This window comes from Nicotiana tabacum, chromosome 18 (assembly GCF_000715075.1).
Source record: "Nicotiana tabacum cultivar K326 chromosome 18, ASM71507v2, whole genome shotgun sequence".
Taxonomy (NCBI): domain Eukaryota; kingdom Viridiplantae; phylum Streptophyta; class Magnoliopsida; order Solanales; family Solanaceae; genus Nicotiana; species Nicotiana tabacum.
The window spans coordinates 29,751,881-29,762,978 of record NC_134097.1 but is presented as its reverse complement, the minus strand read 5'-3'; the positions used below and the strand labels follow the sequence as shown (position 1 = coordinate 29,762,978).

Sequence of the window (11,098 nt, the reverse complement as noted above, 5' to 3'; positions counted from 1 at the left end):
CATATGTTTCATAGATGGACTTTTCTTATGAAACAATTCATAAGAAGACTTCCCTGCAAGCACTGGTGTAGGCATTCTGTTTATCGAATAGACAGCTAACAACACATATTTATCCCAGAACTTTAATGGGATGCATCCTTGAAATTTGATTGCCCTAGCTACCTCTAGTATGTGTCTGTGTTTCCTTTCTACCACCCCATTTTGTTGGGGTGTGGATGGACAAGACTTCTTATGAACTATCCCAAATTTGCTGAACATGCTTGCAAGTTCAGAGTTAATGAACTCTGTCCCATTATCTGTTCTAATCACTTTAACCTTAGTGTCAAATTGTGTTTAAACCATTAAGAGAAAATCTCTAATGACAACAATTACATCAGACTTCAACTTCAAAAGATAAATCCATGTCACTCTAGAATGGTCATCCACTATTGTTAGGAAGTATTTATTTCCATCATGTGTTGCAATTCTAAATGGACCCCATACATCCATATGTAAAAGTTCAAACACATTCTTTACTCTATCTCTACTAACAGGGAAAGGCAATTTGGCCTGCTTAGCCAAGGGACAAACATCACAGCTACTTACTATATTTCAACATAATTCTTCACTAACATTCAACATATGTTTCATAACCTTTGGTGATGGGTGGCCCATCCTTTTGTGCCAAAGTTGTAAAGTATTTTGATCCAACCGCACATTCATGGACTTTGGAATTAACTCTTGTCCTTTATTTGGAATTGCAGAAGTCAGTAGATAGAGTCCATTAGTTTCCTTACCAATCCCCTTCAGCTTCCCAGTGAAGAGGTCCTGTAGTATACAAAAACCAGGAAAGAATGCAGCCATACATCTTAGCTCTCTAGTTAGCTTAGACACAGACAATAGGCTATACTTAAAATCTGGGATGTACAGAACATTCTTAATTTCTTGTCCTTCTCCTATCTTGCATTTACCAATATGTGAAACTGTTGCTTTAGTTCCATTAGGTAATCGTACTGTTTTTCCATTTTGAGATGTTATATTGTATAATGCAAAAAGTGAACTAAGGTTCGAGGTCATGTGATCAGTCGCACCTGTATCTATGATCCACTCATGAGTACAATCTCCCTTGTCTACTAAGCAGATAATGGATTAAGATATACCTGCCATTTTGGCTGTGGTTTCCTGCATCTCCTCTTTGTTGAGCAACCTCAGAATCTGATTGAATTGCTCCTCTGTGAACATAGGTCCCATTCCACATCCTGATGAGTTCCCCTTCTCAGCATGTGTGTTTGGTACATTCTTGTTCCCCTGCATATGTGAGTCACCTTCTCCCAACAATGCAGAGTTAGCTGAACCATATCCTCCTCTCCTTTTAGGCTTGAAATCAGTTGGATATCCTACTATCTTATAATAATTCTCCCTAGTGTGCCCTTTCATTTTGCAAAAATCACATTGGAGATTGTAGTTCTTCTTAGGTCAAAACTGACCACCAGTAGTTCTATTAGTCATTAGTGCAGCAACTTCACTTCTCTCAGTTGAATCATGAGCATTGGACATAGCTCTTTGACTCTCACGTTCCATCAACATTGAGTAGGCCTTATTTACTGTAGACACTGGAATCATCATAGGTATTTGACTACGAGCTTGCTCATATGACTCGTTAAGTCCCATCAGAAATTGTAGCAGCTTCAAACGTTCCATAAAGGCCACAGATTCACCAGATTTTGCACAATCACATCCCAAAGCTGAGGCCAAACTATCAAATTCTGCCCAAAGTACTCGTATCTTCGAGAAGTATGAGGATATCGAGTCAGTACCTTGATTAATCCTTGCAATTTCTCTATGAATTTGAAAGATTCTCGAGCAATCTGTCTTATCAAATCGCTCCTTCAAGTCCTTCCAAACTTCACTGGCATTCGAAGAGTAAACGATTGTAAGCACGTGATTTTTGCCCAATATGAGAATTACTCCCAAAAAATCCAAAAATAAAATGATTTTTCTTTGGTGTGCAATTTTGTGATATTTTGAATAATTATTTGTATTTGTCTGTGCGTGTTTATTTGATAAATTAATAAAAAATACAAATATATGTCACATTTTGCATGTAGGATTTAATTCTATAGTTGTTCGTAATTAAATTTGTTTTACAAAAAAATAAAAAATTACAAAAATAAGCATCGTTTGCATTTTTAGCATTTAATGTCCAAATATACAATTTTATGCTTAATTAATACTTAATTGTGCGTTAATTGTTATTGGGAGTTAATTTGCGCTTTTATAACTTAATTTAGTTCTTAATAATAGTTTAAGTATTTTTATAATTTAGTTTTAGAAAAATAAAAGAAGAAAAGAGAGCGAAAATATAAAGAAAGTCGGAATTGGGCCTCTTCTTCAATTTCAAGCCACAGGCCCAAAAAATGGCCCAATCTTCCCTACGACCCAGTCCATTTCGAACTGGGTCAACCTAGTCCATAACCCAACACCCTATTATCTTGCATTTCAAAAAATAAAACAAAGAAAAACAAAAAAAAAATAGTAAGAAAACCCTAAAAAATGCCTAAAACATCCGCCCCCCCTATTCTCCTTCTTCTTCCCCAAACTCAAAAACATCTCCCATGGCTTCCCTTTACTTTCTTCTTCGTCCACACAAACACCCTCGCGTCCAAACGACCCCCCCGTCATCCATTAAAACCACACAACCACCTTCAAGCTCGAACTCGACAACCATGGTCGCCATTGCTGCGTCTTCATCATCAACGACCAGTCCGTCGACTCCCTTTCACCATCATCGTTTCCACTGCAGAACCAGTCCTCAACTTCACGTCCCAACAGTCCACCTGCTGCTCGCGCTACTGCTACTGTTTCATCTTCTTTGTTTCATCGACTTCGAATTGGGTGGTTGAAGATCCGAGCTCCAGCCATGGATGCTGCTCGCGCTACTGCTCCTGTTTCGGCGTCAAGCTGCGTCTGCTTCAGACGCTTCACGGCTCGCGCTACTGTTACTGTTTCATCTTCTTTGTTTCGTCGACTTCGAATTGGGTGGTCGAAGATCCGAGCTCCAGCCATGGATGCTGCTCGCGCTACTGCTCCTGTTTCGGTGTCAAGCTGCGTCTGCTTCAGACGCTTCACGGCTCGCGCTACTGTTACTGTTTTATCTTCTTTGTTTCGTCGACTCCGAATTAGGTGGTCGAGCTCCCGAGCTCCAGCCATGGACGCGGCGGCGCTTCACTGCTGCGTATTGTCATTGACGACTCCATGAGTCATGTTTGTTGCTCACCATCGTATTCTTGTTGACGACGCAAGGCAGTCCGGTTAAAGTCTGGCAAAGTTCGAAGGTTTATCGTCGAATCGAAATCCTTCGTCGAGCTTTACATGATGAGTTGTTTGGTCGAAGTTTGTCAAAACAGTCCGTACATATTTCGTGTCGATTCGGTTAGTAGATTTTGAGTTTTATTTTTTCCGTGTTTCGTTTTGATATTTCTCGAATCTAAAATCGGTAGATATTTGATTTTTGGTTTTGTTCATGTTCATATGTTTTGTTGAATTAATTTTCAGATTTCAAATGGAAATTTAATTAGTGGTTTTTCATGTTTATTTCATGTTTGTTTTATGGTTTAGGTAAGAATTTGTTAGTTTGATTGTTTGTTAGATTCAAATTGAAATTTAATTGATTATTTCTTCAATTTGTTTCATGTTATTATATATTTTCCAGAAATTATTAATGTTGGTTTAATCATTTAATTTGTCATGTTTGTTGTTTTAAAATAGACTCATTCATGTTCATACTTTGTTTGATTGTTCTTGAATCCGAAATTTGTATAGTTTGATTTCTTGTTTATCACTTATGATTATTTTTTTTAATTTGTCTCATAATCTTGTTTAAGTTTAATATAAGAATTGTTTGTTGTAATGTTGTTAGAGTTGATTTTAAGTTCAATATGATTGAATTTAGAAATCTTCATACTTTGTTTGTTGTTGGTGTTGAATCCGAAAATAGGATTGTTTGTTGCTAAAATATTGTTCAATCAAATTTTAGTTGTTCTTGGTTGTTCAATTTGTGTTCATGTGATTTGTTGTTGAAATGTTGTTAAAATCATGTTCATATGATATTGTTGTTATGATGTTCATCCGTGTTCATATTGTTGTTTGAACATTGTTAGAAATTGATCATATTGTCTATATTTTGGTTAAGTTTGATTAATTGATGTGTTATAGCTGATGGGTAGTTTGGTAAATTTGTAATACGTTCAGGGGTAGTTTGGTAATTTCAGTAAGGTCGGAAGGGGTAGTTTAGGAATTGTACATTTTGTAATTGTTTATTTGAAGCATGGGGGACAAATTGAAATGGGGTGGGTTATGATATGATTATTTAATATAAAGGGGGGACAAGATTTAATTTAAAGGGGAATCTTGCATTATTTTATGTTAGGCATGGGGGACAAAATATAATGGGGTGGTGTGATATATTTATTTAATGTAATGGGGATGAGTGGGAAGATAATGGGTTTGGTAGAGAAAGAGATTGATTTTAATTGATTAAAGGGTGGGGATTATATATAGAGAGGTCTGAAAAATCAGAAGAGGAGAGACAGAAAAAAGAGAGATTAGAAAAAAAAAGAGCTGAACATTTATTCTGAAAAAAACATTGAAACTCTCAAGAAAAAGAAAAACATACAAAGAAAAATAAAAAAAAAGGTGAAAATTAGAAGAGAAAGTAGTACACACCTGATAAATATTCTGGTATACAGGTGTAGAAATTAAGGGTTGAAGATTAACTAGACTTTCAAAAATCTGAAAATTTCCCTTGGTTTCTGTCCGTTATTTTCGGCATTCCTGGATTTTATTTTTGAATTTTTCAAAGCTGTCACTGGGATTTTCGTTGACTGGTTATTGCTGGTTATTGTTGCTGTTGCTGTGTTACGTATTACGTTGCTGACTTTCTTCTTCTTATATTGACAATATCAGGTACACAACTGTAATTTTGGCATTTTGTAAGCTGAAATGAAGAATGGAGTGTTAAATTTTTAATTTAGTTTAATTTAGTTTTTGTATTGTATTTAGGTTATTCATGTATTATTATTCTGTAAATCACTGTCATTTGGCATAACTAGGCATATTATAGCGACATATTAAATAACGCCTTAACCAGATTATTAGGAAATATATTTAAGCCTGATTATTAATTAAAACTGTTTAATAAAAAAAAATAGAAGAAATAACGTAAAAAATGGCGTTATTGAATCAGTTTGGCAAAAGTTAACTAAGTTCCTTATTCATAAGGTTTTTCGTCAACGATAAGTTAATCGGAATCATGTAGTCAATTTCAGTTAAAACATGAATTAGTTTGCGAACAAGTATTAGGACATGATGTGAATTAAAACAAAGTTAGTTAAGGTTAAATTGTTTAAATTTTTTAGAAATATGGTTTAGTAATCAAGTTTTTTTTTCTTTCTTTCAATTTTCAGTATTTATAAATAATTAGTTTCAATAAGCTTAAGTCTTACTAACAATTTAAATTTTAATCAAACTATGGGATAATTAGTTTTTTTTTTGTTTTTTTTTATTTTTCGATAATTCCATGTTGTATTTATGATTATAATTTTTATTACTTTCTGTTAATATTTGTTTTTCTCTTCTATTTAATATGTTATTTTCAAGAATGTAGATATTGATTTTATATTTATAGACAAACTTAGTAATAATAAAAAGGTAGTCATTAAAGGATATTCTTAAAATAAGGAAGGATTTCGCTAAAAATAAATAGATGTAAATAATACAAATTTACAGGATTCTCTAATCTCATTTATTTATTTAATTATTTTTAAAAAAAATTACTTAAAATTTGTGATGGATTGTTTAGTGAATTTCACTTCCTTCCCCAATGATAATGACGCGCTAGACTCTTTAGGCGCGATTTAATTAATTTTACCTTCTTAAACTCGGATGCGCATTTCATGCGACCCAAATCTAAATCCTAAAACATTGAATAAAATATGTTCCGGATTGCGGGTGCATTTCATGTGACGTAATCCAAAGACATGTTTTTAAACGATATTCACAATTTTTAATTTTTTTTTTAAATAATAATTATAATAATAAAGTGGTAAAAAGTTAAGATTGGCACATCGGTTCACAATTGTATTAAAATCAGATAAATAAGTTAAATATGACAATTGAGCGACCGTGCTAGAACCACGGAACTCGGGAATGCCTAACACCTTCTCCCGGGTTAACAGAATTCCTTATCCGGATTTCTGGTACGCAGACTGTAATATGGAGTCATTCTTTTCCTCGATTCGGGATTAAAATTGGTGACTTGGGACACCCTAAATCTCCCAAGTGGCGACTCTGAAATAAATAAATAAATCCCGTTTCGATTGTCCTTTAATTGGAAAAACTCCCTTGTACCCTCGCGGGGTTGGAAAAAGGAGGTGTGACAGCTCTGGCGACTCCGCTGGGGACGAATAGGACCCAGAATCTCTGGTTCAGGGTTCAGAATTCGAGCTTGGAATAATTGTTGTATTTGGCTTCGTTTGATTTTCTTACATGATCTGTGCTTAATGTGCTAATTAACTGCTTTTACCGCTTTGATCTTATGTGAACTGTATATAAGCTGTGCCGAAACCCATCTCCTCTCTGAGTCTTCTAAATCATGAAGAAGGGTGCACTTCGTGTGACTTCTTTTCTGTATAGTGTCTAAATTCCCAATTTAGAACGAGGTTGGATAAGTTGCAAAGCCGGTGAAACTTCTGTATTCCCGGTACGCTGCCTCCCCCTCGGCTCGAGCTGTCCGCTCGGGTAAGCCAGGTCTAGAACAAACACCTAAGTTCTGAACCTAGAATAACTCAGCTTCATGCCGGATCCCTAATAGGAACGCTTATTTGCATCATGTGCATTTTGACTTAGGGGACTCAACACAGGGGTTGAGTCCGTCTAGGGCTAGCAACCTGGAAAAAAAAAACCATCCTGATGCATCTTATTTGTTTTATGTGCATTTATTTGCTCGGTCTTGCATGTTGACCGGTTTTTGAGTCTCGGGAGTGTAAAAAATAAAATAAAATAAAAATTAGCAAGTGGAAAGTTAGATGATTAATTTAGAAAAATCAGTGTCCAAGTACTGTCGAAATGCTGCCGAATTTTTTTTTAAAAGAAAAACATATATATTTTTACTTTTAGAATTGTTTGTTTGCCTAGAAAGCAGAAAGTGTGTAGGAATAAGTCTTTTATTTTAATTTGCTTTATTTTCAAAAAAAAAAAGGAAAAAGGAAAATAGTTTTTTTTTGCTATAAAAGAAAAAGGAAAATTTGTTTGTTGTCAAAAATTAGTTAGTTTATAGCCTGAACTACGCGGGTCTGATTCTCACCGGATGTGAGATCAGAAGCAAACCTCTTTGGTTTCGGCTCACCGTATTAAAAAAAAAATCCAAAAATATTTAACATTACTCACTTCTTTAGAAAGTTTTTCTTTTAGACCTCAATTTTTTTTAAAAATAATAATAATATTTCCTTTTAATCTCAAAATCCCAATTATTTGTTTAAAAGATATTCAAAAGAAAATTCAAAAATATTTTTTTCTGTAGTATTTCTTTCATAAATTCAGAATAATAGTTCAAAAATATTTCCTTTCTCCTTAAAAGTTTTTTCAAAAAAAAAAAAAAAAAAATTAAAATCCAAAAAATATTTCTTTAGAATATAGATAGTTTTTAAGTCAAATAAAAGTTTTTCCTTCTTTAATCACTATAATAAATGTGCAGGATGAGCACAAGTCAAAATGAACCATTCTCAGTGTGTAGCGAGGTCCCTTCGCAACTCCACATGTGGTGGAATGATATGGGAAAGGATAGTATAAAGATAGTGGAAAGAGTTTTGGGAGGTTTTGTCGATCTGTTGAATATCAAGCCAAGGACAGATATCATCGAGGCTCTAATACCGTTCTGGGACCCAACACGCAACGTGTTTCGTTTTGCTGACTTTGAACTTTCACCTACACTAGAGGAAGTCGCCGGATATGCGGGGTTGAATGGGAAACTAAGAGGGCAGTATTTACTTTCACCAAGACCAGTATCTCCGCACGCATTCTTGGATTTGCTAAGCATTAGTCGGAAGGTGCAGAATGATGACTTGTCAAAAGGATGTTGTACTCTCCAATTCTTGTATCAACGGTACGGAATTCCTCAGGGTTTGGAAGAACCAAACCTCGGATTAATTCACACTGGGAACAGAATCAAGTGGGAAGCAAGACGTACTTTGGCATTTATCACAGCATTTCTGGGAGTTGTGGTCTGTCCCCGCAAAGATAAAAAAATAGAGATAGGCATTGTAGGGATGGCCGATGTTGCAATCAAAAGAACCGACAGTACTGTGGTTCCTTTGATTTTGTCCGAAATCTACCGAGCTTTAACTATATGTCGAGAAGGAGGCAAGTTCTTTCAGGGATGCAATCTGTTACTCCAGTTGTGGATGCAAGAACACCTCCATCACCGAGTGGGATACATGAACCACGGGTTGACTGAGAGAAACTGCATTAGCGGCTTTGAGAAACGAATGACAGGCGTCATATTTCCCGAAGGCGTCGAAGCATGGCTTGCACAATTGAGGTCAACAACAGCCGACCAAGTTGAATGGGCATTTGGGTGGTTGAATGATACTGAGGTAATATACATGGTGGCCGAGGAATGTCATGTTCTTTTGATGGGACTTCGTAGCATCCAGCCATATGCTCCTCATCGGGTACTGCGCCAACTAGGAAGATTTCAGGTAATTCCCACTGATGAGGATCTAAGCAAGCACGCCATTGAGTTGAGTCCAGGAGTCGTGTTCCCCGAAGGAAAAATTAGAAAGTTGTGGCACGAATGTAGATTCCTTGAACCCAAGACTATGGTTCGAGAGCTGGCTAAGGGTGAGGTAGACCCAAAATACGATGTTTGGTTCGGGAAAAGGTTCCAGATTCGTCAGAGGCCTGCCAAAAGAGCTCACGTCCAACAATTTACGGGTGATTCGCAGGAACAGTGGGGCTGGTTAGTGAGAGAGGAAGGCTACCGGGTTGAAATCGGGAAGCTGAAGCGGCAAATTGAAAGGCTTATGTTTGAAAACAACGTTCAAGTAGCCTCAGAGCAGGGTGAGAAGAACAAATTAGCCAAAGAAAACCAGGCACTGAAAGCCCGAATTTGCCAAGTCGGTAAGAGTGATAGCGACCGACAGAAACGTCGCTCTGATGAAAGGTTGATAGCGGAATTGAAAAATCAAGTCAGCCAAAGCCGAGAAGACTTGGAGAGATCCCAGGCTTGTATAACAAGAATGCGGGTCAGGTGGGCCACAGTTACAACATCACGGAGAGAGCACCTATGGAAAGTAAAAAGGGACTACGAAATGAGTGTTGCGACATTGAGAGAGATAAACTCCATTCTCAATAATCGGGTCCTCAAACAAGCCCAGGATGCTAGAACAGATAGAGAACGCTGCTATGAGTCGATAGCCCGGATGGAAGAACAAATGGAGAGGTTCCAAGAGCAGCTCATTGACAATACTCGAATATTGGGACTAAAGAATCAACGGATAGAACAGCTGTGCATAGAGAGGGATAGACTCAGGGGTAGGATCAATGATATATGGCGCTATATCACCACGAAGTGCCTAACATGTGAAGAGATGCCTCGTGATATCCTTTTTGTCTCAGTCATGGGTTATGTCCATCAGATCATGGAGGAACTAAAAAGCTTGCAAAGAATCCTGGCCCCCAAGCCCGCGGAAAGGCCGAATGATGCCTCGCGGGCACCAAAATTCAAAGCTTTAATGTATCCTTAGTTCAATCTTGCACTTGTTTATTTTTTCGAGTCTGTTGTCTACCCATATGTTATTTTCAAACATTCTCAAAAAAAATATGAAGTCTGTATTTTTGTTTGTTTTTTTTGTGATGGCTTGTAATAGCATTATTTTGATTAATAAAAAAAAATTGTCTTATGGCACGAACTACGCTTGGTCTGATTCGTGCGGGGTCACGATACGTAGGCAATCTCTATAGGATTCGACCGACCGTAATTATAAAAAAAGAAAAAAAAAGGAAGAATATATATTTGTCAGAGCAAAAATAAGCCGGGATGATGCATGCGGTCAGAGCAAAAGCATGTTAGAAATGATTAACTGCCTAGGAGCATTGCATCCCCCTAACGCGCAATTACAATATCTGTTAAGACTCTAATACTGACAAGTTTGTTATTTTTCCAATCAATATCAGTTAGTTGTTAGAGCGTACTGGCACCGTACCATTATCAAACAAGATCAAAAGGTCCTATACCAGAAAGCATGACTGGGTCAGACAACAGCGTTGAGTCAGAAAAAACGGCCAATCAGATGCTGAAGGAAGCCCTGGAGAAAATGGAAAAAATGAGGCTAGAAATGAATGAAATGCAGATAGCCTTAGCTAGAGCCCAGAAGGGGCAAGAACTACCCGTTACTCCTACCCTCCAACCAGTACACACGCCGGAATACCCCTCTCCCGGTCCTTCAACAAGTTTCCCAAGCCATCACTATTATCAGGGAAGAGAGGCTTATGATTCCCAAGCTCCACCACCCACTCAAAACCCTCCTCCACCAAATGTTCCCGTCTTTGTGGCACCTCCCCCAGCCCCATTGCACAGATCATCTAGTGAGCCACTGTTTCAGGCTCACGATACACAATATTACCCCCTGAACTCACATTCAAAGCACCCGAGCCACATACCTATAATCCCCACTTTGAGGTCCCGGCGGAGATTGAAAAGCCGGCTAAGATCCCAGAGCAGGACGAGGTGATGCGAAAATTTAAAAGCCTGGAGCAATCCTTCAGGAACATACACGGGTTAGGTAACCAGGTCAGCGTGGCTTACAAGGATCTATGCCCTTTCCCTGACGTTCAATTACCAGCAGGGTTCAAGATGCCCAAGTTCGATTTATACGAAGGGCATGGTGATCCTATGGCACATCTACGGGGTTTTTGTAGCAAAATGAGGGGAGCAGGGGGCAAAGATGAGCTATTGATAGCTTACTTTGGCCAGAGTTTGAGCGGGTCGGCATTAGAGTGGTATACAAGACAAGATCCGAGCAGGTGGTACACCTGGGATGACTTGGCACAGGCTTTCGCA

At 37.5% G+C, this 11,098-nt stretch overlaps 1 protein-coding gene across 1 annotated transcript; it reads right to left on the bottom strand.

Moving 5' to 3' along the window:
• Positions 1–1,455: 1,455 nt before the first annotated feature.
• On the bottom strand, positions 1,456–2,716 carry LOC142172462 (uncharacterized). The gene is made up of 2 exons (XM_075236086.1): positions 2,697–2,716; positions 1,456–1,888 (listed from the first exon to the last, which is right to left on the bottom strand). The coding sequence occupies exons 1-2, from the start codon at positions 2,714–2,716 to the stop codon at positions 1,456–1,458; spliced, it is 453 nt and encodes a 150-aa protein (XP_075092187.1).
• Positions 2,717–11,098: the final 8,382 nt, after the last annotated feature.

Coding starts and splice junctions, on each gene's coding strand:
- LOC142172462 (XM_075236086.1), bottom strand. CDS start 2,716: ATGGCGACCATGGTTGTCGA. Junction 1,889..2,696: donor ATGGCGACCATGGTTGTCGA/GTTCGAGCTTGA, acceptor TTCGAATGCCAG/TGAAGTTTGGAAGGACTTGA.